The sequence below is a fragment of the Lipophrys pholis genome (assembly GCF_963383615.2).
Source record: "Lipophrys pholis genome assembly, chromosome: 14".
In the NCBI taxonomy this organism is placed as follows: domain Eukaryota; kingdom Metazoa; phylum Chordata; class Actinopteri; order Blenniiformes; family Blenniidae; genus Lipophrys; species Lipophrys pholis.
In genome coordinates, this window is record NC_137633.1 from 3913810 (window position 1) to 3941103 (window position 27294).

Below are 27294 nucleotides of genomic sequence, written 5' to 3' on the forward strand. Positions count from 1 at the left end.
CGTCGGCAGGAATTTGGGATGCTCCTGAATTGATTGTCACTGGAGATTTTGGGGGAATTGGATGTCTCCTCCTCCCGTTCCTCACTGGCTTCTCAGGGGAAGTGATACTGTACCTCTCATGCGGCACAGATAGCGGCTTCAGGCCGTCTTCCCTGACTGCAGCTTGAGATTTCACTTTTGTCAGTAATGAATCCCCCTTTGACAGTTTGTTCTTTACGTGTGCCCCCACTCATTTAAATCACTCGGGCCAATAGCAGAGCCGACATAATGGCTTTCCATTAGTATTTGATTCATCAAAGATCCACTTTTTAAATATTTTACACTCGTTTTCTAAATTCTGCAGTTTCACTGTTCTTAGATATGGATTTTACAGTGAGGTTATTGTTGTTTTTAGCAGCTGCATTGGAAATAATGAGCATGAGGGGTGTTAAGCTTGGTTTGCAAAAACTTTGTTTTTTTATTGATTGCAAAAATTTGTACTCGATCCATGGTACTCTGCAGTACTTGTGCGATTGGAGTAGCACAGTTTTAGGTATATTATAGCACGTTAATGCACTAAAAAAGAAGGAAGTTTTGTCTTTACGGGGGTACATTTTTTTAATATATGCTTACGGCTTTTGAGTACAAATTTTTTTTGTATATATCAAAGAGAGCAAACTCTGCTTTCTTCTTTTTCAAATGTTTTAATCGGGATTTGCCATCAAACTAAATGCAAAGCAGAAAGAACTTGTTTATGATCCTGCTGCTCACGTAGATTCCAATTTAGAATTGAATCTTTGCTTTTATGAGGTTGGGGCCAGACTGGAAAACCTCCCCGAGTGTGGAGGATCTTGAGGGTCCTCCATATTCCCAAATCATGAATTGTCAAGTTAAACCTCGTCTGAGTGTTGGATGTTGTGGCCACTGTGCAGCCGCTCCAAGCCCCTCCTCCAGCATCCGTCACCCCGTTTTCTCCGCCTCCCCTTGCTAATGCTGGGTGCAGGTGGAGCTGCAGCCCGAGCTGCTGGGACCTCCCAATATGGAACACGATCCACAGAATATGTGTAAAAACCATGTGGGTTCCCTTTTAAAGGTAAATATGGGCGCATATCACTTGCATGTCTGGCCGCAGGACACGTTCGGAGACGAGTAAGTCTCTCCCTCCCCATTAGCACATTTTTCCTACTGAATGGACAATGCATTATTAATGCAGTGGCTTCGTTTAATTGGGAAATCACACAGTGCAGCCCAACTGTTCTTTGAGAAAAATTACGATTAAATTAGATCTTCAGTTCATTTATTCCTTTTCCCTGTTTGCCCACTGTCGCTCTTTTCTGTGGAAATTTTTGTCTTAAAATTGGCTTGTCTTTGTAATAAACGTTTTTGTTTTTTTTCTTTCAAACTTCCCTCATTCATTCCGTCGAAGTTAACACCTGTACCTCCCTCTTGAATTTGACCCCGCTCCTTCATTTCTTGCCATTCAGTCCGTCTCTCAGCAAAGGGCACGTTGACACCGGAATATGCATAATGTATTGGGCTTGTGGCGCATTGAGGTGGCAGGCTTTGTCCAATTACCTGCACCCAACTCCAATTAGTATGTAGGGGAAGGAGGATGATGAGGGGTTAAAGTTTAAGGGGGTGATAATGATGAAGCTGATGCCGACGGGGTTCGGCCCCGCACGTCAACCAGTGCGGAGACGACCCTTTCCCCCCCACGGCCGCCCCGGCCCACGGCGCTCCGGCGGATGCTCTCGGACATCCATAGATCATTAATCTAATTGGCTGGTTGCCGGGGGGATCTGAGACAGTTATGGACTGTTTTAATGGTAAACGGTATCGAAGACTGCACTCTCTACCCTAACAACGCGCCCGGTGATAACAAAGCACTACTCTATCAAGGCGCCGCCTTCCCTCCACCGGCTTGTTGCATTGATTTCCAGCCTCGTGTTTGGCATGATATCCAGCTGTTGGTTGCTCTGCTCTCTGCATGCCCCCTTCTCCTAAAAAAAAAAATTCAAAAAAATGGCCTCCCTCCATCCATATATCTCGCTGGCTTTGTCCTGTTAAACTCAAATGACATCTTTTTATTCATGACCGTCCCCCATTCCATGAATACTAATTTAAAAGAGCCGGATAAGTGGAAGCAATATGGTGGGAAACCTCGCCTGCCCTTTCCAACTAGTGTTCATTAAAATGAAGAAGAGGTCATTTGGGTTCACGCAGGCTCATTTCTTAATGATGTTTATAATGCCAAGCTCCTCACACACTAATAGAGCTCGGGCGTGATTGCGAAGGGGGCTCCTAACCTTCCCTGTCTTTCACTCTTTTACTCCTCTCTCTCTGTCCGTCCCAAGTTGTGGCAATGTATGAGAATGTTCTTAAGTGTCCTACGCTCGGCTGCACGGGACGCGGCCATGTCAATAGCAACCGAAACTCCCACAGAAGGTAAGAGCACAGCCGGGATTGAACTCGCACTGTCCATGTCCAACCCTGCTCACTTGTGTAGTTTTTTCTTTTTTTTACTGTGGGAGGATTATTTTTCACATCCATTTTTGTTTTATTTATTTTTTTTACATCACTGTAAACACATTTTGTTTACTTTCCAACATATTATTATTACTGTGTGTCTGTTTTCTTATTATTCTTATAAATACTACTGACCAAAAGTCCAATAAATGTGCTGAAATTGAAGTATCTCATGTTACTTTTGCCACATAAAAGCAGGTCAGATTCACTTTCAGTTTGATATTGTATACCATTACCAGATGTATACCATTCCAAGCTCAGTGCTATGCTATTTCATATATTTTTATTGATTTATGACAATGCGGTTCGAATGTAATCGTCACGTTTTAAGAATTAAAAAAAGTTAAAATTGCATCAATTACAAACGTTAACCAATAGTAATGTTACATTATCAGCGTCATTAATTAGAAAATCACTCAAAGTTGTAAACTAAAGAAATTTTAAGTAACTGGTAGTTTCTCTTTGTGCATTCGATCAGATAAGATTACTTTTTTCAGATTTCATTTAAATGTACACCTTGTTCCTTCATGGTGATACGATTGTTTCTGATATTCATGTTAAAGCAAAATAAATTAGGACAGTGAAACGATACCTCCTCTGACAGTTTCTTAATCAGATTTCAAAGGATTCCAAGATATATTTTTAGGGTTTTTGAATGAATGAGTATTGGCCCGATGACTCTTCTCTATGAGAATTTGAATAGCAAGCCTATTTATTTATTTATTTATTTAAAAATCTGAAAATTAGACGACATAAGCAAATACTGAGGTTACAGCAGCCTCCAGGGGGCGCCACAGAATCGAGTGGGGGGAAAGCAATTAAATTAATTAGATTAAAAATTATTATTACTATTAAATCTTGAAATGGAAAAGCTCACATTGATCCAAATGTAAAGCAATACCCAGTTAATATTACTACAAATGATAATACCAATAAGTTATTTTGTACATATGTAATTATTTCATTTATTTTTGTGTATATATGTATCGCATAGTGTAAATGTACCTTATTTATTATTGTGTGCAAACTGTGTGGTTATTTAAGTTGTTTGATGGTGTGTTGTTTTTTTGTTTTTCTTTACTTTTTTATTATTTATTCACAAGTAAGTAAGTAATTTATTTATATAGTACCTTTATGAAATATAGATCACAAGGTGCTTTATGGCACTAAAAACAGAAAAATAAAACAGATCAGAATAGTAAAACTAGAGAGGCAAGAAAGACATACACACTTATACAACAAAAAAACCCAAGATATTTATTTTGTGGTGACGGTATGTATATTGTATATCAGATTTTTTCCAGATTTATTTTTAATTTGTTAAATTGGGTGACCTTAAAAACAATGCTATTTAATTGTATTTGTAAATCGCCTTGTAAAATGGATGGATCCGTTTATGGGATGGTTATCTAGTTTAAAAGAAATTAGGTTGTCCTGACGTAATCTGTTTAATTACTCTAAAGTTTTCAGTTTACAGGTAATAAAGCAACATGCTTCACACACAGTCACATTACAATACACCATTTTGAAACTAGGAGGTCACACGTGATAAGAAATCATGATATTGAGGTTATTTTTGCGGGGAATAGTTAAGTAATAATCACAATTATGTCACAGGAACTCCTGCATCATCTTTTCCAGCTTCAGTTTCACGGCGTATTTTCACACACACTGATTAGAATCCTGCAAGCGCCGCTGCATACATCATTTATCAGCTGGTGGCAGAAAGTGGCATCCATCAGGTGCGGGTTTGGGAGGGAGGTTGCAGAAATAGCGGGGCGCTCTCGCCGCCGCCGCCGCTGTCAGATGGGGCGAGGTGACAGTGAGAGAGGAGTGTCACCCGCAGCAGATGCTCGGGGAGTCGGGCATAGCAGCAGCCATTAGCACCTTTCTGCCACTCAGCTGGGGTGACAGGCGAGGTGCAGACCTGGGAAAAAAGGACCTGAATGCCTCCGTGCTGCGACACGGCGACACGGCCGCCATGGCGGCGAGAAATAGGCACACCGGCACACCACACAGTAAACTTCCACTTTTACCCAAAAAGAGCTGATATAAACCACCTCCGTAAACCACCACCACCACCACCACCCCGCGCACACGCGCACATCTGATGGCAGGTGCTCATGAACACAACTCCACACTGGCTCCGGGCCACTGTCACAGATCATTTCTCCAGTCCTGCTCGACACGCCGCCAGTTGACAGACCGGATGGAGAATAATGGGGGTTAAGGATAACAACGTGAACTTTTGTCATATTTGGTCAGTTAGTTGTCAGGAGGAAGTTTTACAGAGTTAAGTTCTGTCGACGACATAATTTAAGTGTACATCCCAAATGTGTGTGTGTGTGTGTGTGTGTGTGTGTGTGTGTGTGTGGGAGTCGGGTCAGCAGGTGTTTGAAGGAAACAAACTGCGAAATGCACATAAATACGCACTTTTGTCCATATGGAGTGTTTATCTTCATCCGTCAAACCAGAAACACACAAGCTGCTTGTGACCATGTTCTCCTTCAAACCCGTGAAAGGAGATAGAAATTAATGAATTAGGCATTTTGCGCTGAGAGTTTGTGAGCTAACGGCCGACGGGCAGATGTGTGATCCGTGCGTGTTTTTTTTGTTTTTCTTTCTGACGAGTGCTCTGCCAATTGTTTTCCGCCACATTCTCAAGAATGCTTTCGAAATCAAATCACACACATTTATCAACTGACGTTGCTCCGCCCTTTCCGGTCCCGGCATGCGGGTCCGTTATTACCCCGTTTCAGAGTAACTCCATGACAAATGGTGTGAGATACAATTCATTACATTATCGAACGACAGAACAAAAACACAGGAAATAAAAATCGTGCGATGACTGAGAAGAATCAAGAAACTAGAGAACAGCTCAGACTCTGCTGAGGGTCAAAGGAATAGAACGGCCGGTTTATCGCAGGGCGAACACAAAAACCATCACACACACAGATCATTTGTTAATCAATCGAGCAAACCTGTCCGAGAGATTCTTTTAAAAAGCCGAATCACAGAGAGAACATGCAAACTCCACACAGGAAGGAAGTGCAGACATTATTATTATTATTATTATTATTATTATTATTATTATTATTATTATTATTATTATTATTATTATTATTACTGTTATTTTTTATTATTATTATTATTATTTGCACCTTTTTCTTTTTATTTAATTCAGTTTTGATTAAATTTTGTTTTGTTTTGTTCTCTATGTTTTGATTTCACTCTTCAATGTTAAAGAACTGCCAGTGTCTTTATTGTGTGTTTCTCCCACTGTCATTCACATTTTAGATTTCTTTGTTTTTGTTTTTTTTTACTCCAAAGTAGAATAGAATGAAAAATGTTCTGTACCTAACGACGTGTATTAGAATTGATCTTAAAGCGACGGTCCTCGAGGAGAATCTGTCATCTGCTTCTGGTGTACAGTTGGTGTTCTTGCAGTGTGATCGCCCCGCAGTCGGTGCATCGAACAGTCGCTTCCCGCAGCACAACTGGAGTTTGGCTTTGTCGTTTCAGCCTGTCGGGATGTCCCATCGCCGCAGCCGAGAAGCTGGCTAAAGCGCAGGAGAAGCACCAGACCTGCGACGGCCCAAAGCCCAACCAGGCCTCCGATAGAGTCCTAAGGTAGCGTTCACGCCTCGGGCTCCCACACTCTGCAGTTTTTAACAATCGCATAAGTTAATCTCGTGCTACGCTGTGCGACATGGATTTCCTAAAGTGGCAGCATTTCAGAAACGACAGGGTTGGAGCGTTTCTTGGAAAGTTCCACCTCGGGAGTCATTTTAAAAAAAATTTCACGACCGTCGTGTAAAACAGACACACAAAACACAACAAAGCTTTTGTGCTTTCACTTGAAAACGAATGTGAGCTGGGCCTGGCGTTTTACTTCAATCAGACTCTGCACTATTGTTGTTCCTACTTTTAACCAATTGGAATGCAGCGAGAGAACCAGTCAACAGGAAGCTCTACTAGAAACACCTCGGGCTGCGTTCAGCTGCACGACCGCGGCAGCATCTCTAGAACCGACGGAGGATATCGTCACGATTGCTCTTCCTCCGTACTGAACGGGCCAAAATCGCACAGTGGATTTATTATTCCCGCTTTGACGCCCCTCGTCCGCATGTAAAGAAATCCCCGCGGATGTAAACTGGGTTGGTAAATTGTCTATTGTGGCTTTTGTGAAGAGACGTGCTGATTTAAAAGTAATAAAATATGTGGAAATGTTTAGTTCTTTTTATTTATTTTTTCCACCCCCAACGACTATTTAGTAATTGCGATTTGACGTTACCCCCCCCCCTTTGTTTTATGTTTATGTTCTCCCATCCCCTGAGAATACATCCAAAAGGCTGCATGTTCATTCCTCCGCTCAGCCATTGAAGGCAAATCACTTTATTAGATTAGAACCAAATTGGCCTCATTTATCATAGCGAAAGCGGAGCTTTTCTGAACGAGAGCTTCTTTGATAGTGGTGAGGATGCCACGACGAAAAGTCACGAGCAACTGTGAATTCAATATTTATATCTGACTGAGCATCCAGCAGTGTGAGATCTTAAGATTTCATTTCTTAGATTGAGGCCATAAATGCGTATCAGATGATAAAAGCGCATCAAAAGAGTCATAAGAAAAGTGCATCAATTCAATTTGCCGGGGTTTTTTTTTTTTTTTATAACCCTAAGAAAATATATATTTCAGGGTTTTGTTTTGAAAGGAAAATAGTAAAGTCCAGCACCATGTCACCTCTCCAGTCTTACCCCGAACAGTCTCCCATCTCCCTCCCATTCCTCCCGCCATGTTTTTATTTCTACTAACCACACTCCCGCCCTCATCCACAAGTTCCCCCTCCCTCCCCTGGGCAATGTTGAGTGCCTCGGTCCAACTACCACCCCCTCGTCATTTATTTTCCAGGCCTATGTGCTTTGTCAAACAACTGGACTATCCACAGTATGGTTACAAGAACAATGTCTCCACCAGCACGCCCCGCTCCAACCTGGCCAAGGAGCTGGAGAAGTACTCCAAGACCAGCTTCGACTACAGCGCCTTCGACGCCGGCAACAACCACCACGTGTACGGGAAACGCGCCATCGCTCCCAAAGTCCACGGCCACAGGGACACGTCGCCCAAAGGCTTCGACGGTACGACCACCGCACGCTTATCACTGCGCAAAGCGAGGCTTCAGGTGTCACACAGGTTAATCAGCTGGAATATTCTACTGCACTGATACCGCCATGCCATTTTTTTTTTAAGTACGGGTACTAACCTTTATGCTAATGCCGAGTACCAATACGAGTACTAATTAATTAATTAATTCTAATTCATATTGAACCATGTTGATGCCATGGAATAAACAAAACTTAAGAACCTTTTCCTGCACAGTAAAGCAGAAGATATTCAAAGAAAAGAGTCGATACACCCTGGATGCCATTCTGTAAGAGAATACGCTTAAAGGCGTTTAAAACACTTAAAAATATCGAGCTCAGGAAGGACGAGATTAAAAGTACCTGTATTTCTTTAGAAGACAGTTTATGTTTGGTTTCTGAAGAATACCAAAGAAAATGGATTTTGTTGTTGTTTTTGTTGCAGAAGCTTTTACATATTTTATGTACAGAGTTTGGCAAAATAAGTTTACCTTCAGTCTAAACCCTCCAGTCTTCCTCTGTTTGTTTTCTTCTTTTGTCTTTGTTGTTGCGTTGTGTATTTGGTTGACCGAATAAACTATTACCACTACTATAATAACATCAGAATTATAATATCATCATATAGTAAAACGAATGATAACATGTTATATTATTGAAGGGAAACCTATATTTTTAACAGTAATAAATTCTGCCGTGAAAATATGGTATTTCCCTGATTTCAAAACATCTTTTCATTCAATTCAATAGACCATCCACTAGAGTTAATTGCTGATAATTAGTCAAATTCAACATATTAAAATAGCTTTAGTTTCTCTGACGTTTAGTTTCTTTTTTAAATGTATATATAATTCTTCTTTCTTTAATAGTACTACTTAATTCTCCATATAAAAGGAACAAAGCGGCATAGGAGATGCAAAGAAATATAAATCAATTATTATTTATAATGAAGAAATATTATAGAAACACAACAAAGAAACTGTCATAACAATGATCTTAAGTTTTATAAAGTCACAGTTTATTTAGCTCCACTTTGGAGAATTCTAGAATCAAAACTGAGAGCAGATGTGAAATAAATCATAATGTTGAAGACGAGGGCTTCACATCCATTTGGGGAACAATGTTGGGACCTCCTGTGATTGAAAAAGTCAGTTCTTCAAACTTCCCCAGTATTCAGTTTAACGACTTTGTGTTTGGGTGTGGAGAGTTTACAGTGACTAAACTTTTCTGAATTCCTTCAACTTGCCCCGCAGCCAAACGTTACTGCAAGAACTCCAGCTCGGCCAGCAGCACCACCAGCACGTACGCCCCCAGCAGCAGCGGCAGCAGCCTGAGCTGCGGAGGTGGCGGCGGGGGCGCGGGGGGAGGAGGAGGAAGAGGCGGCGGCGGAGGAGGAGGAGGAGGAGGCGGGGGCAGCAGCGCCAGCAGCACCTGCAGCAAGAGCAGCTTCGACTACAGCCACGACATGGAGGCCGCCCATATGGCGGCGACCGCCATCCTCAACCTGTCCACGCGCTGCCGGGAGATGCCCCACGGCATGGGGGGCAAACCCCAGGACCTGTGCTCGCAGGTACGACGCTGTCCCCACCTGCATGTTGACTTTCTCTGAAAAGGTCGAAACATGCGTTTAAAATGTGGCACATAAAAGTTCCTGTAAGATAGGAAGTGAAGTTTAAAAAAAAAAGAAAAGCATGAAGAATACTGTGAATTCTTTTATTTTCTTCCTGTTTCAGGCCTATTTTATTGTGCAAAGTTCTCTGTGATTGTGGTGTAACTGTGAAACTCACACACATCAACGGAGGTGGCTGCCATGAGTTCAATGTCTTGCTAAAGGACACTTTGACATGTGGACAAGGGGAGATGGGGAATCGAACCTGCTTGTAAAGTTCAGCTGAAGGTTTGGGGAGGAGGATGCTGCTCTATAGCTGGGGTGTCAAACATGAGGCCCATGGGCCAAAACCGGCCCGCAAGAGGCTCTAATCCGGCCGCCAAGCCAGGACAAGCACATTTCTAAAAGATTTCAAAGAAGACGTTGATTTTTCTTTTCTTTTCTTTTTTTTTAACAAATTTCTTAAGAGTAGTGGACACAACATAACACTCAGTCATTTTCAGTAGTAATTGTTTTATTTGGATTTTTGTGAAAATTTGGGCATTTTCATCTGCACCACAACAAACAAAAACCTTGATGTTTCAATGTAAAGGTCATAATGGCACTATTTTAACAGACCGGCCGGTATGTGACCCCTGAACTAAAAATGTCTTGATGTTATCGGTTGTTGAAAAAAGAAATACACGAAAAAAACATTAAAAAAAATATTACTTTTTGGAACTGGCTCCCAAGGTGGAACTTTTAGGAAACGCTCGTGCAGACGGGGCGAAAAGGAAATATTCTGGAAACCCTCGTTGACTCCCAGTAGATTATCTCCTGGGATTTGGTAGTTTTATTTTGACAGTCACCTGGAATGTCTAGCTTCATTATTTGTCCATACAAATGTTAGTGTACTCGCCATTGTTAATGTTCCTGGCGTTTATTGTTCCCTGCGCATGGGTGCGTGTGCTTTCATTGCAACAACACACAACAGCACCCACCAGTGGCCCAACATAAAAACTACATCAGTGTTTTTGTCATTGCCGTGTAAACAGTTTTCGGAGCTTTGGCGTGTAAACAGGACCTTAGTTCAGGATTAATGAGGCGTGACAGTAGAGACGGAAGCTCATGTGAAAGAGTAATCAGTTACTTCAGCGTTACTGCCAAAAGTAGCGGTGCGACTGTAATAGATTACTCAGAATCAACAGGCGAAAGCAAAGCGTTTCCTGATTTGACGCCGTAGCCTCACATGACCCGGGTGAGCCGCTGGCCTCCCGCTGTCGTCGGAGAAATCCACTGACAGATTATCTCCACTCGCCCTTCATTATGCCGGCACTGAAAACTGACAAAGACACGGAGATTTCAGCCGAACACACACACACACACACACACACACACACACACACACACACACACACACACACACACACACACACACACACACACACACATTCCATTAAAGATCAGGCACTGTGTCTTACACTCAGGGCTCAGCGGGGCAGTTTTTTATTTTCCGTCTGGGGATCAGATAGGAGCAGGACGAAGCACCGTTTGACACGCCGTGAGTCCAGTGTGTCATTTCTGAGGAGATAAGGTGTCGGTGTTGCTGTATTATCTGTGTCCAGATGCTGGGCTGGAAAATGGAGGCCCGGTGAAAAACAGACAAGAGCCCACAGTAGAAGGCTAATGCTGGCTTAATGTTAATGTTGACAGTGGAGACTGACAGAATATCAGAGTGGGAGAGAATAAAGGGAGGGGAGGAAAGAGCAGCATTTTTTTTTTTTTTTTGGTGGGAGAGTTTGGAAATGTCACAGTGCAGGAGGAGAGGAGAACAGAGCGCAGACAGAGGAAGAATCAGAGAAAGGGGTAGAAAAAATGGCTGAAAGCAACATTTTTCCAAAGGAAAGTGGAACAGAATGAAGTTGGCAGGACAGACTCCTGCAGCAGTCAGGACTTCCTCTGGTCCTATAGCTCCTTTCATTGTCTGTCCTCCTCCTGCTCCGGGGCGCCCGGCGAGCAGGATGCTCCCGGGGCAGGATGGGAAGACGAAAGACTTCAGAAGGTTTTTTTTTTTTTTTTTTCCTTCTTTCCTCTTTCATCTCAACACCTCACCTCGTGGCACACACTGCTCCTGTCCATGCCCGCATGAAACTTCACACACACACACACACACACACACACACACACACACACACACACACACACACACACACACACACACACACACACACACACTCGCGTATATATTCTCTCGTGTTTCCACTGGGTGTATGAATTGGTTCCTGGTCGCCTGCTTGAATGGCTGAACAGATCTTTCCGTATTGGATTTGGTGTTTCCCAATAATTCCCTGGACGGCGGCAGACCAACACATTCCAATTTGTGCGCGGGCCTCTGCTGTCTCCTTGTTCTAACAACACATAGTGGATGTGGTCAATGTCTGTCTGATGTCAGGAAGGAATGCCAATAAGGCCCCGTTTACACAACGCTTTCATGTGAAAACGACAAACTTTCGTTGCGTTTCGGTTGGCGTTTCCACGACAACGGTGCTCAGAGCCACTTGAAATGCAGCTTTTTTTAAAACGCTCCGACTCGTTCTCCATCGAAATGGGGTAAAACAGAACTTTGTCTGTGTAAACGGGGGGAAAACGCAACTTTTCTGCTGCCGTGCTGCTGCCATGGTTGAGGTAAATACTTCTTCTGCACATGTGAGCGTAGAATAACAAAAATGGCGGCCTCCAGGTTGTCACCGGAATAACAATCCAACTTGATGTAATTGCTATTCTTAATGTTTATAGCGTATTGTTCTCTGCTGTCTGTGTGTGAGCGTCAACTTGTGTGGTGACACGCCAACTACATCGTTTCCATGTAAACGGACGTCGTTGACAAACGATGCCGTGTAAACGTGAAACTTTTCCGAAATGAAATCTGAAAAACGATCCGCTTTAACTTTGTCGGCTCGTATTTAACAGCCACTTGAAACTGGATCTACTCGCGCTGAGCAGCGGTGCCAGATATGACGGGTAACCTCCATTTGGGGAGCCAAACTGTTTTACCTTTTAACTTTGTTTATTTCGTGCATTTGTGTGTTTATGGTGTCTTCAATATTACACATAATTTTACGGTTTTAACATGATTTCTACACAGGCTGAGGTTTGGGCTGGTTTTTATTGAGGTGTGTGGCTTTTACCTTGTTTTGGCTTGAAACAGTGCGTCACATCTGGCAACCCCGGTGCTGACATGTGTGCCATTCTTATTCTGTCAACAGTGTCTTCTGCGCTCTGGTACCCGAAACCGTCGAGTTCGATCATCTTCATGCGGCGGTCCGATAGAGGTTGTGTTTGAAATGAATGATCACGCAAAAGAAATCTGGAATTGAGCCTTTAGTTGGAGGTATCAGGCAGCAGGTGCAGACTCTGCTCTTGAAGTAAACATTTAGAGAGAGTGGAGAGAATTTCTTAACTGTAAAAAAACAAAAAAACGCTGAACGTCGATGGCTATTCTGTAGGTGTTGTTAGGGTGTTCCTATGGTGGAGTTGTTCGTACCTCTGAATTGTAGGCCAAGAAAAAGCAGAAGGTGGCCTGGTGTGTTGAATGAGCAGCTGGCAGCAGGTTGCACAATGAGAAGAAAGCACAACGCAGCACGCTGCTCTGGACAATGTTCTGCTGGGAAACCTTGGATCCTGACCTTCATGTGACGAGAGCGCCGAGACCCGCCGATTCAAGCATTGTAGCGGATCCGTTAATGGCCACGATGTTCCCTTATGGCTCTGAGCTCTTTCAGCAGAGTAATGCACTCTACCACAATGCAGCAGCACAGGAATAGTTGGAGGAACAAGACCGTGAGGTCAGGGTGTTGACTTAGCCTCCGAATTCCCGACATCTCAATCCGTTTGGGTGTTTGTGGCGTGCGCTGGACAAACAAGGGAGGCCGGCAGCAGTCCCACAAGTGTCCGGGGTCGAGTGGATCTGCTGCTGATGGTTTACCACTCAACGTCAACGGAGGTCTCTCAGAGTTCATCTTTCACTGACGTGGAAAAGCCGTAAAACGCGAGCCAGGTAGTTTTAACGCTGTGGCTGAGGGATGTACGTATACCCGCTCCCTTTGCGGTCGGCCTCGTCTGTATTTCTGAATTATCCTCCAGCTTGAATCCTTTGTGTTTTGTTTCCCCTCTTGAATTTATTTTTTCTTTCTTCTGATCAAAACAAAGACAAACTTTATACAATTGTCTTCCCCGTGACCACAAGTAATTGATCGAACCTCTCAGGATCTGGTTTGGCTCTTGCTGCCGCATTTTTAATCAAATAGGCTTTTTAAAGCTTTTACAAGGATTTCAGTTGATTAAAATGGGAAAAAAATACTTTCTTTTTTTGTTTGTTTTTTTAATTACATTTATGGCAGGGCTTGATCAAAAATGTAAGATTCCAGAAACCATTCCTAAATTCTTGGCTGCATGGTTATATTAAGCATCCTGTGTGTTCATTATGTTATCAACATACAGTATGCGGGGGATAATTATTGACTGTAGGATGAAGATAAACACGTGTGTCTACGGCATAAAAGGGATTGTACTTTTTATGTATTTACCCATCGGTCCCGCAAGTTCCCCATATGATGCAGAGCAAACTGTTTAACATTCATTTATATCCATTATGGTGAAAAATAACGGCAAATGACACAGATGCAAGAAAAAATATGTTTTATCGGATTCAGGCTCCAAAAACTTTGGTTAATTTCATGGTTTCTACACTAAACAACAATATTCCTAGTCTGACGTTTACTTTAATCTGTTCACTTTTATACCAGTGGATTTCAATGTAATTGTCTTTGATAAGAAATTCTACAAAGTTCTACTTTTTCAGCACATCTGGATAAATTCACATTTATATAAAGTCATTTATATCAATTATTACTTATTTATTTTTTGTCTTTTTTCTCAGTGGCCGGCACCACGTTACTCACAACCTCTGTAGACCACGTGCAAACTTTTTATTGTCCTAAATTCAAACACATGTATATCGATTCAGGCGGTCCAGATCCCCTGGAAACATTAACACTTTTCTAAAACGAGTTAATCGGGGGTTTCAGATTCTCACTTCCCGGCTTTTCTTTACGCCCAGCATTGCCCCGGCAACAGAGGTCACAGGTCACTGGGCCTGAAGAGGAGGAAGGGGAGGGCGGGTCCTTTCATATCATGGCTGTTAATTTGATTTGAAGGGGTGGGTCACGGTAATTGGACACTGACTTCGGATACAATAGGTGACAAGGAGAGGGCGGTCCGCCGAGCATGTTCACAAGGACGAGGCGAGTCATGGTCACCAACACGTGCCGTCAGATCTGTTCCTCGGCAACTTGACCTTTATTCAAACACCGAGTGCTTCTCTTCCTCTCCGGCCCTTTTACCCCCCCCCCCCCCCCCCTTTCTTTTTTTTTTACCCGTCCTCCGTGTTCTTCTCACTCTTACAAGCTCTTCTAGACGTCATGATATCGTGGCCTTTTGGTTTTGTGGACAGGAGCAGAGAACCAGTATTCTCACCCTCTTTATGAGCAGTTTTCAATTTTTTAAATAATTTATCTCTTTCATGTCTTTTTGATTATCAATAGAGTGACATTTCCCTCCGCAGATGAATGACCCTGCAGGAGTTGTGTTTTTGTGTTCTTTGCTGTCGTCGAGTCTTCGATTCAGCCACACGTCGCAGTATTCATGCCCAGTCCTGAATCTGTCACCACCCCCCCCCCCCCCCCCCCCCCCCTCCACGTGCGTTTGACTCGATGTGCGTCACGGAGGTTTTTTGGCTTCAGACACCAGGAGAATCCGCCCCTAAGGGACACTGTCGGCTGGAATCAACATTAAAAGGCGGGCTTTCCTTCCCATAGAGGAGAGGAGCGAGTCAGAGGAAAGCGAAGATTGAGGGAGCAAGGACATGAACACGTTTTGTTTTTTTTGCATTTGCATTTGCCGAAGAGAACCAGAAATTCGGATTTTACAGAGGAAAAATGGTGCATCATCAGCATGCACGTGATACATCATAATAGTTAAAGAAATTAAATTATATTTATCCAAAATATTAAATCTCTCCTGTTTTTGTCAAGGATTTAAAGTAAATATCAGGAGTATAAACTTGTAGGGTTTTTTTTCTTAAGATTATATTTTTGGGTGAAAGTTTTGACTTTATTATTCAATTTTCGTCTCTGGATTGTTTTGTGATCGACTCCCTAAATGTTATTTTGCTTTAATTCTCGAAATATCTCGACTAAAATTCAAATTTTCAATCTTTGAAAATCCTTTTCAATTTCTGTTAATCTGATGTGACCTTGTTGCATAAAAAGTACTTTGTGAGATCCTGGGGGGGGGACAAGAAAACAGGTGTGTGTTTGATATTCAGGCTGCTCCGGAGGTAAAGTGGAAGCTCTTGTTTTATCAGAAGTGACTCGTTTGGTTCCCAGAACCCGGCGTGCTTCACTTCCGCCTCTCTTTCTGAGCGTGCAGCGGTCCGGTTCAAGCCGCTGCTGCTCATCACTGCTCCCAACTTCAACTCTAACCCCCCCCCCCCCCCCCCCCCCCCCCCACCACCATGTCCACTCACATTAGCCTCACACACACCAAACACAAAGTCACACACGCATGTACATCTTTCCGACTTTCCGTAGAGGGGCGGCCGGAACGAGATAGCAGTTTGGAGGGGTTGACAGAGGGATGCACTCGTCCTCCACAGACTTGAACCCAAAAAAATATTGTTTCACATATTTCTAACTGCAGTTTTTTTTTTCCTTTAATTTCTTCATCCACTGTCCACTAGAAATAATCAGGATGTGTCTGTGTTCGGTTATTGCCCAGCTCTGTTCTAGAGTATGATTATGTCTGACTGCTATGTAATCAAAAAAACTTCTTTTTTTATCCCTCTTCTCTCTCCATCATCCTCATCCTCATCCTCTTCCTCCTGTGTTCTTTACATCCTTCTCATCCTCCTTGCAATCATCTGACTTGAACCACCCACCCCCACACACACACACACATGCACACTTTACTCTCACACTCCGCACCCCACAGAGTCCCGGTCTCGATGTTGATGAGAACGGTACGCTGGACCTGAGTATGAGCAAGCGTCTGTGCAGCGGCGGCGGTGCAGGGGACTCGGTCCTCACCCCCCTAGAGCCCATGTCCCCCCAGAGGCAGGCGGCCCTGCTGGGCTCCCGCTGCTTCGGCATGGCGGACCCCGCCGACTGCTGGGACCTGCCCGTAGACTACACCAAGATCAAACACATAGACGAGGACGAGAAAGAGGTAAAGGGCCACATGACAAGCACAGTCTCTGGAAATTGTACACTTGTGGCCAGATTTGTACGAAATGATGAAGGTTGTGTTTGTGATGTGTATCATAAAGGCCATTAGGGTTGATAAGGCTGTGTGTTTCACTGTCAAGAAAATGAGCAACGTGAACGTTTTAGACGTTAGTTCAGAGAAGCGAACACCCGTCAATAGTCTGCACGTATTTTATGTTTGAGTTTCTTCAACTTTCACGTCAGAGCGAGGAATGTTACCGAAGGAGCAGATGAACTTTAGGTTCCAGCAACAGGTTTTAGGAGTAAAATATTTCTTTCTACGCAAATTGATTCCACTTATTTTATAAAGAGAATTGATTAAAAAAAAAAATCATTGTATACTGTGAATATAACTACATCACCGTCGCTTAATTCAGGTTACTTTAAAGTCGATGAAGTCAAAATCAATTGTTTTTAGAACATAAATTCATGTGTTTTGACCTTTTTTCAGAGCGTTGGTTTTAAATTGCTTGGCCTTGAGGAGAGTTCAAGATTCGAAGTCCTCGGTCTGATTTGTCACGTTTTTACTAGTTGCAAAAGCCATCAATGTGCACATTGTTCCCAATACTGACGTCAAAAACGTTCACTGTTGTGAAACTATTCGAAATAAATGAAATATGATAAGTGAGGAACTTACGACACTAAACTTAATTAGAAACTAAAGTGGTGAAAATGTAGATACATTTTTTAATATTTACGTTGGTTGAATTTTAAATGAGGTACGTTTCAGCGTATATGAACCACGTGCTGTTTACTTCCATTTTAGGCATTTGGCACATTGTTCCTCAGATAAAAAAAACTTCTCTTCGCCTCCATCGAAATCCTTGTCTCCCTTCCTTAACGACGGTTCTCAGTATTTGTGACAGAGATGATGAAGAGAGGACAAAAAGTGCGAGGTTCCACATGACAGAGCGTCATGATGTTGAAGATAATTACAAAGCAGCAGTTGTGGCTTTGGAAGCTGATAGACCGTACAGTTGGCATGCGTCACTTACACTGTCTGTTCGCTGTGTCTCAGCCCAAACGATCCCCCTCCAAGCCATTGATTCAACACAAGTGTCTCCAAGTCAAACATTTGCATTGCCGTCTGGCTGTCTTCTAGGTTTCTTACCTCCTTGCCTGACTCTCTTGTTATATTTGGAATCATTAGAAAGTCATATAAGGGCTTTTTTTTTTTTTTGGAGGGAAACCTAATGAATCTGCATGTTAATTGATGTCAGCGTTGCCTTGCACAGATATATCTGCTCTGTTTGTATCCCGCTTCCCCCGCATGCTGGCTTTCTGTTTTTACATTTTGCTCTTCTCCAAAATGAATTATGCAAAGTAGCACCTTGGGAGGGAATCGGAATAGCTCATCTCATCAAAGAACTGCTGGAAATCAATGCACCACTGCTGGGTGCGCCTGCCGACGCGCACATGAGCGCATGCATGTAAAGTACATGTGCCTCTTTTTTTTTTTTGGGCTGCGTGTGAATATTCATAAAAGTGAGAGTTGTCTGTACCCTTGTCTCTTTGGGAGTGCGTCTGTGTGTGTGTGTGTGTGTGTGTGTGTGTGTGTGTGTGTGTGTGTGTGTGTGTGTGTGTGTGTGTGTGTGTGTGTGTGTGTGTGTGTGTGTGTGTGTGTGTGTGTGTGTGTGTGTGTGTGCGAGTTCCATCGCTAGCCTACTTTCCTGCCCCTGCATCACTGTGAAGGATGCATGTGTCGTTCCGCCTCTCGGCCTGCGATCTCGGCCGACCCGGCATCACACGCCCTGAGATGGCTTGAGTTGCCGGATGTTTCCGGCCGGTGTGTCTGGATCTGCCTCTTGACGGGCGTTACTGTACACACACACACACACACACACACACACACTGCACGCATGGAAGAAAGGGAAGAGGATTTGCATCCACCGCCGTCGTGCCCTGGCTTTGCATGCACTGCAGACAAAGCACAGCCCCACATAACGGCAGCCTGCAGCGGCGTGACGCTACGCCGCAGTGCCATCTAGTGGCCGGATGCTTTATTACAAGAGCCCACACAGCCAACTCCCTGCATGTGCTGTGCACCACCAGCTCAACAGTACTATATAGACTTTACATACATATCATGTGAAAGACTTTGTTGTCTTGGAATGCGTCTATGATGTGCGTGGAAAATTGAACAAACCCATAAAATGCTATGCGAGATATCAGAAAGCCCCGTTGTTATTGTTTCAGCTTTTAAGCCATAAGTTTGCATTGAGGGACTTTTAACTTCTTACATTCCCGCTTTCTACCACTAGATGGTGTAAAGAGCCATCGTGTGTCTGCTCTGCATTAAACCTGACAAGGGAAGAAGATACAAACCTCAATAAATAGTACATCAATGACATCTATCAAGTCTTAATCGTAGTTCTACACTGTTTTCCTGTCTAATCAACCAATTCTTTGGAACGGGTTGGTCAAAACGTAAATTAAGTAAAAACAAACTGCGATTTCTTTTTTTCTTTTACGTAATGACTTTTGTAAAGCTTCAGTCTTTAAATATCTAAAATCTTAATTCAAATACAAATCAAGGAGTCTGAATTTTCCAGTGTGGAGGAAAAGGATCTTATCCAGGATGAGCTTGTCAGAAATATTGTTCAGTGTTGGTAAACAAAAAGGAAACATCCAGAATATAGATGAGTTGTCTTGACTAAAGTTTAAATGTTGATTTCTTATATATGTCAAAGTTTTTCTCTTCAGTTTGACCTCTTCAACGCTGTAATGTTGTGCATGAACATGCTGCGGTAGCTTGGTGTTGTTATTGACAATAAAGAATAAATCTGAATGTCAAGAATGAATATAAAATGGTCATTAAAAAAAAAAGCCAATAGAGAGAATCCAGTAAAATCACATGAAGACACTGTTGAGATGAAATCTCTATTCTAGTCCAATCAGTTAAATGTAGGTTTTTTTAATGCATACAAGCGAAAATCAACCAAAATCTTTCCCTCTCCCCTTCTCTCCCCTCCGTTCGTCCCCGACCTCCAGCCGGACGACCTGGACCCGTTCCAGGACCTGCTGGACGACCGCTCCTTCACCACGGACGTCAGCATGCCCAGCCCCAAGCCCAAGTACGTCCCGTGCAAAGAGAGCAAGAAGGACCTGATAACGTAAGACCGCCTCTTTCTCCCCCACGACTTGCTTCTCCCCACTCATGCGCCGCTTACCCCCCCACCTCCTCCTCCACCCGGCTCCTTCCTTCATTCAACTTCTCCTCCTCTCCACCACCCCTCTTCATCCTGTGCTCCTGCCACTTGCTCGCTATAAGACTTTAATCCAAGTCCAAGGTGACACTAGACTTAACGTGGATTCTCTCCTTGTTGATGTTGTATCGCCGCACTGGTTGTCAGCGTCACTCCACACGCAGTGCAGCGGATATCAGGGACGATCACAAGACAGTGAAGCTAAACTGGAAACAATGAAAACCAACATTTAAAAAAAAGAAAAAAGAAAAAAAAAGACCAACAACCCCCTTTTTTTCCTGTAATTTTCACATTTTCTTCTCCTTCCCTTTGGGCTTATAAATCTGTCTATTTTTCCGGTGGCAGATGTCCCACACCGGGGTGTGATGGAAGTGGTCACTTGACGAGCAATTTCGCCTCACATCGAAGGTGTGACTTCCTTTTCTCCTGGTGGAGTCTGTTTCTCTTTATTGTTTTCAGCTTACCTCGACTATGCTGTCAAACAGCTGTAGGCAGGATGCCTCTCTCTCTTTTATCTGTTAGCCCTTTGACTATTGGCCACCTGACACGCCGAATCAGAAGCGCCATCCATTTATTACCTTCGCTGTCCGTCAACACACACAAAGTCGGGGGCTTTTTTTAATGGAAAAACATCATACGAAAATGTCTTTTCAGTGCAGCCATCAGAGAGCAGCAGATCTCTAGCAGACGCTCCTCACAGTGCAAACGAAACTCCCAACAGACGCATACGGAACGTAGTCGGCGTGTTTCGCGGCGAAGAGTCGGGGATCCATGATGGCGCTCAGTTGTTGATGGGTGGAGGAGGACACTTCAGCAAAGTCCCGCACGGGACGAATACAGTTAATACCGATGATCCGCGGTCCTCCGCGATCGGAGATAATCCACTTCATTGTTCGGGCGTATTTACACCCGCAGGCAGGATTCAGTGGCACGCCCAGTCAGCGAGTTTGAGCTTTAATCCTCACATGGTGACGCCTTTCTAGAGCTTTTGTTGTGTTTCCTAAGGAATTGTCTCGATACGTTCGCAGGGATTTTCTCCGAATTTTGAACGCGATCACACCATTCACACATTTTCTTGCAGAATCGTCTCGAACCTTCTCTGTGTGGTTCCTACGAGTCAGAAAAAGAGAAATAATCCTCTGGTTAACATTCATGCGGTCCAGAATTCTGAATCGTCTCGTAAGCTCAAAACGTCTGATGTGGCTCATCAAGGTTTCTCCATGCTTCTTGAGCCACGCTGAATTCAGTTTGTTCAAGCAGGAAGCTTTTGGAAAACCTGCAGGACTGTGACCCTCCTGGTGTTGAATGATGGTGCAGGTGAAGCCAGAAAGTCTCTGGGTCTGGATTCATGACCTCCACCACCTTATTCCAAGTAGAGAATGTCGGTAAAGTTTGGATCTCTTGGTCTGGGAAGTCGGTAGGTTGCAGAATTCTCCCCGTCACGGTGCTTAAAATCTCCTTGAAGTTCAGGATGCAGGTGAAACTTGACGTCTCTGGATTTGAAATGCAAATCTAATTTATTATCTGTATATGGTCCCAATCGGATCAACTCTGAATACGGCGAAGCAGAGGTCTGCGGGTCCGGTCGTCACCGCAGGACCACGTGCGCCCCCTTTTGACGCGAGGACATCATGACACAAGCAAACACTAAATTAATTATAGACCGGGCAGCGTGCTAATTTAGAAGCTAAACCCCCGGGATGAAGTTATTTCTCAATGGGCCGTGTGTAAAACCTTGTAAGCCGATGTTATTCGGTCCTCCAGGCCCTTCGCCGCGGCGCCGTGCCGACGAAGCACTTACCATTCAGAGCGAGGAGATTCAGGCAGATTTGCTGAGCGTTGCGGTGTGAGATGACTCTGCAAGGACCGGGTGATGTCAGACGTGGCTGCATCTGCCTGAATCTTCATCCCGGAACAACTCGCTTAAAATTAAGTTTCATCAGAAGCTGTTAGGAAAAGAAAAAAAACATGAACATGAAAAGTGCATCGCCCTTCTCTCTTATTCTGCATATCAATACAAATACTCAGAGGGTTAACTTTTCTTTTTTTTCTTTCTTTTTTTTTTTTTAAATCAACTCCCTGCACTTGCATCATGGCTTTCCAACATTTCCTGGTTGATTTAGTTTTATTTGCATGTGTTTGAAGTGGAACTATGAGTGCAGGATGACTGTACTGTGTGTTTCTTATTTGATTTTATTTATTTATTTTACCTCTCTATTTAATTTTTGACGTAACTAATGTTTCCCCGGTGTATTTCTCAGTCTCTCAGGTTGTCCTTTAGCCGATAAAAGCATTCGAAGTATGCTGGCCAACAACGCACAAGAGCTCAAGTAAGGCGTGAGATGACTCAACGTTGCATCCGTGATTTGTGTGTCTTGCCTGTTCTGCCAAGAGTAGCGTCAGCCTTATTAGTGTTAGTGCACATTAATGTAAAAGATGGTCATGTAAAAAAGCGGCGTGCCGGCGGAGTAACGGGAGATTTACTACACCGGGTTTCAAAGAAAATAAGTTAAAGCTCACATATTCATATTTTATTATTATCAACAGCTCACATTAAGTCACACCGCCCAATGAATGTGCTCTATTATGAGTATGGTGGAGGGCGGGGGGGGGGGGGTTTGCTGAATCGGCAACCTTTTGAGCAATATATGTCAAACCGGGGAGTTTTCAATAAATTGTTGTATTTGTACCTCAAAAATATAAGCTGAGTCAACAACTTGTCTAGTTTAGACACAACTAGGAATTAAATTAGCACAAGAAATCTTGTAAAACTTTACGTTTATCTGACGGTTGAGATACTTTGAATTCAATGTAGTTTTAAATATTAAAATTTTTATTTTAAATGTAGTTTTAAATAGATTTGTTGTCTTACTTACCTCAAGTCCTTTTTACAAAGTCACTTAAAATGAAACACATGAATGAAATATCAATCTTCTAACTTATTGTTATTATTATTAGTAGTAGTAGTGGTATTATTATTATTATTAGTAGTAGTATTATTATTGTTATTATTATTATTTTTATTATTATTATTATATCCCGTGTCATTATTATTAGTCCGTGCATTGTTTCATTGTTTTATTATTGTCTTTCTTTAAATAAAAAGCTTGAAATAGATATATTTATATAGATATATATGTCTTTATAGATATAGATATAGATATAATAGATGAAAGATTTATCAACCAATTCAAATTCATTACATAAGCAAACATTAAACTCATGATTCCATGGGAACATTTTGAAAACAATGTCCAGAACAGTTTCTGCTGTTGTGTTGTCATGTACTTTCATGAGCGCGTTTCTATTAAAAAAGGAAAACTCGGAAGTCATGGGAGCCCGTAGAATATCCAAGCAAGCTTTGTGGCTTAATTTTATCTTGTTGCTTGGAACTTTTAAGTGAGCGAGTAGAACTTGCATGGTCTTTTTGATTTAACTTAAATGTATTTAGTTCATCAAACTAATGTTTTAGCTTCATATTTATTTCTCTAACCTATAATTCCAATTTAGAAATGTAGGTCTATAGAAATTCACGGTCTTTTAGCTTTCCTAAATCTTTATTTTAACCCTTTAATTGACTTTTTACTCACTTGAAAAGTATTTTTCTTTTCACATTTTCATTTTGAAGACATGCACAGAAAGACGCAAATAGATTTTAGAATATCGAGCCATATAAAACTATTGCATTAATACAACTGGGTGATTTAAAAAGTCGCATTCACTGACTCAACATTTATTAATAAGTGTGAAAGAGTAACAACACGTCAGTTTGGCGCTCTGCTTGACACGTGCTCTTCATCGCAGATGAGTTTATTTTGAGTCGGTCTCGCTCGCCGAAGCAGAAGATGTCCAATAACATGCAGCTGTAAATAGTCACCAGCTCATTTATCTCATGAGAAATCCTCACAGTGAAAATAATAACGTCTTTTACTCGTTGTAAAGGTTTAAGTGGGCGGAGCTAAAGTTTGAACCAACACATTGTTGGCTCTGGTTGTCTGCCCTCGAGTTATAAATAATATGTTCAGACAATGACCAAGCTCCTCTACCACAAGGAATTATTTCTGCTGGTTTTATTGAAATTAAAATATATATTTACAGCGTGTTAACAAATGTAATGAGGTCCAGCTGTGGCTCATCTCATAATGTATGAAACTATTACTGTAAACTGGCTCAAAGGTCACGAATAATCTGGAAGTTTTCAAACCCTCAACTCGTAGCAGAGTTGAATGCGCACCGTTTTCTTCAAAGGGTTTTGCTCCTAAATGAAAGAAAATGAAAGAGCTTGGCGGTCGGCGGCAGTTCCGGTGGCAACCGTGATGAAGCTCTTGAGAAATTTGCTTGAGAAAAAAAATGATTTTAGTTCAACGTGGACAGTTTGGAGGGAGGCGTGTACAGGATGGAGCAAAAGTATTGGGAAAAAAAGCCAGAAAATGATACACAGAGGGCTCGACCAAGATGATTTAAAGAAATCAAATTTTCACACTGCTCCCAAATGTAATATTTACATTCTTCTTCAATGAAGGTAAATACAACAATCTGGTTATCCATTTTCTATATTGTCTCTTTGTTGGTAAGAGTACTTTAAAGCACCTTTGAAATGTGAATAAATAGATGATTTATTGGGTAAACCTTTTAAAAGAATAAAGCCAATGGTTTCCCCCTGTAGTTTGTTTCCCCATTGGCTGCTTTAGGTCATTTTTGTCACAATCAAAAAGATAGATCATCAATTTTAATTTGTTTTAATCATTCAAATTATCAGAGCTCAAAAGTATTGTGCATATATGTGTTTTTATGAGTTTGGGTTTTTTCCGATTTATTTTGGTAAAATAAGTTGTTACTAAAATCAGTGAAAGTTCTTGAGTGACTCACGTATGAACCCATGAAACAGGAAGCAGAGGCATCGAACGCCGCCTGAACACAGCGCAGACCGTCATTGTACCTTTGCTGTAGGCCCTGAGCCCTTTTTGTGTTTTCTGCCCCAGGTGCCCGACACCAGGGTGCGATGGTTCGGGACATATCACTGGCAACTACGCCTCACACAGAAGGTACGAGGCCCAGTCACGCCACACCTCCTCCAACCAACCCCCGCCACCCGCCACCCCCCCCCCCCCCCCCCATCGCCGAGTCTCTCACCTGCTCCCTCTCTTTTCTGGCCTGCATTGATCTCTGTACAGATCTTCCCCCTTTCTCTGCTTCGACCTCCGCCTTTTCCCTCGCTCTCTCTTTGTCACACACACACACACACACACACACACACACACACACACACACACACACACACACACACACACACACACACGCACACACGGTGTATTCTTCTGGTTTTCAGCTTTGTGACACTGTCATTTGTTCTGCAGTCTTTCAGGGTGTCCGCGGGCCCGGAAAAGTGGGATAAAGATCATCCACAGTAAAGAGAACAAGGAGGACCAGGAGCCGATCAGGTACAGTGCAGACACCTTCAGAAGTGAGCTCCCGCCGAGGGGATTGACTTCGGCTCTGATTGATTGGTTCAAGCGGGGAAACGGTGATGATCGCTTCAGTCCAGTGACTTAGTGCAAAAAAACCCTAATCTTAACACTATTTTTAACTAAAATAAAGGAAATTCTTCACAGATTTTGTGCAATTAAGTGAGAACATTTTCAGGATGTGCTTAATTTTTCTTACGGTTTTTTTTTTTTTGCACAAAATGTTTTATCATTTATATTTAAAGAAGGGCTGTCAAAATGAACACACTAACGTAGAATCATGATTAATCGGATTAAATTTTTTTAATGCCATTAACTCATCTGCAGCGTTGGAAATCCCTGAAGCATCTCTGGTGATGCATTTCGAGCAGTTCGTCAAAGTAGACTCAACGCTGCACATGCACAGTTGTTCCAGTGGTGACCGAACTAAACGGCACGTTGGCCCTCGAGATGTCAAATTTGAGTACAAAAGAAAAGAAGAAAAAACCCAAGACGGAACAGTCGACCGACAACAGGAAGTAGTTTTCTTTTCAATTCCAGCTAAAACTCCCAGATCAACGTGAAGCATACGTCAGTCGAAGGTTCTGCTGATTGTTCTCAGTTGAAGCAACATTGTCAATAGAAAGCCGTCCGGTCTCCACTCAGACAATGTCGATAATTTAGTTTGTCTTAGGTAGCTGCTGAAAAAATGCGTAACAGGGAGGCATATATCTGGATGAACATTTAATTTAAAAAAGAGAAAAAGTTTTTTGTTAACATGAACTTTTACAAGTGTTTAATAAAAGTGTTAAGTACATATATATCAACTTATTTCTTGAGTCTGTTTTCTCATGCGAAATGAAACGCGATTAATATAGACTAAGAATTATATTTAATCGCGATTAATCAGAATTAATCCACAGCAACCCTGTGATTAATCTGATTAAATATTTTATTGACAGCATTAAATTACAAAGTTAGCACAACTGACATCAAGAGGATTTATGTGGCTGTAGGCTTTTCTAAAAAAAACTAAAAAGATTGAGTAAATATACAATGTGTAGGTATGCAAAGGTATATTTTAAATTCAGATTCCATACGCGGAATTCCCAAGTATTTGAGTCGCAGGAATCACTCGTTACTCTGGATATTTTTTGATAACTTCATGTTCCATGGTCTATAGATATTAAAAGTAGAAAACATCCAAACGGGGCGAATATTTTTCAGAGGCGAGGAGTGTCGGAACGGGAACCAGAGGAGGGTGCAATCAGGACGATCAGGTTGACTTGCTCACTCGGCGCACGTCTCGCCGTGTGACAAGCTTTCCTGTACGCAGGAATAAATCTGTATCGGCTCTGACAAGACAAATGTGCCACCAGTGTAAAGTTTCAGGCCCGGTTCAAAAGGTGCAGAGGAAACTTCAGAAGTGCAAGGATGGAGCAGTTTGGCGTGAGGAGGAGGAGGAGGAGGAGGAGGAGGCTGTGCAGTCTCTGGTGAACTCATGCAGACGCACAGGTAGGGGAGAGATAGAGGTGGAGGGAGATTGATTGACTCCACCGAAATCCCACAATGGGCTCCTCTCGGGCCTCAGCCCTGCAGCTGCATTGATTTCTCTGGTGGTGCAGAGCGCAAACAACACTCCCATTCTCCCGCGTTGTCGTTCTGGTGGATTCTGTCTGCGAGGACGGGTCTGCCGGCGGTAACGCTGTCGGGACGCTTCTCAAATGGCACTCCGGCTGCGAGGCGTAAAATCAGAGGATTCCAGGCGACACAGGAGATTAAAACAAACACACTTTGATTGAACAGTTCTGGATCTGAACCACTTTGGAATTGTGGACGTCGAGGTTCAAGGCTCAAAAGCAGACACTGTTGGGTTTCTGTTGCTTTGAATGCAGTCCTCAAAAAGTAGTTTTTTTTCACCTGTATATAAAGTATGAGGAAAGCAGACAATCGCCGGATGAACATTTTTGTCTTCAAGGACCAAAATATCTGCAGCAGGACACATTTGCCTCAAATATTGCAATAAAAACAAACAACCAAACTCTAAGCTCCATTTGAGGATATCACAAGATAAGTGGATACTTCTAAGGA

The 27294-nt window shown here is 42.6% G+C and overlaps 1 protein-coding gene across 1 annotated transcript in view; it reads left to right on the forward strand.

Moving 5' to 3' along the window:
• The window catches only part of myt1lb (myelin transcription factor 1-like, b), a gene marked incomplete at both ends in the record, with an annotated part of 85975 nt that overhangs the window by 50573 nt on the left and 8108 nt on the right, over positions 1 to 27294 (forward strand). The window contains 10 exons of the mRNA XM_080480586.1: positions 2334 to 2424; positions 6028 to 6135; positions 7417 to 7643; positions 8897 to 9213; positions 16282 to 16515; positions 19545 to 19666; positions 20105 to 20167; positions 22021 to 22089; positions 24742 to 24804; positions 25117 to 25200. Coding sequence (XP_080336712.1) covers positions 2334 to 2424; positions 6028 to 6135; positions 7417 to 7643; positions 8897 to 9213; positions 16282 to 16515; positions 19545 to 19666; positions 20105 to 20167; positions 22021 to 22089; positions 24742 to 24804; positions 25117 to 25200 — 1378 coding nt within the window. The remainder of the gene's footprint in view (positions 1 to 2333; positions 2425 to 6027; positions 6136 to 7416; positions 7644 to 8896; positions 9214 to 16281; positions 16516 to 19544; positions 19667 to 20104; positions 20168 to 22020; positions 22090 to 24741; positions 24805 to 25116; positions 25201 to 27294) is intronic.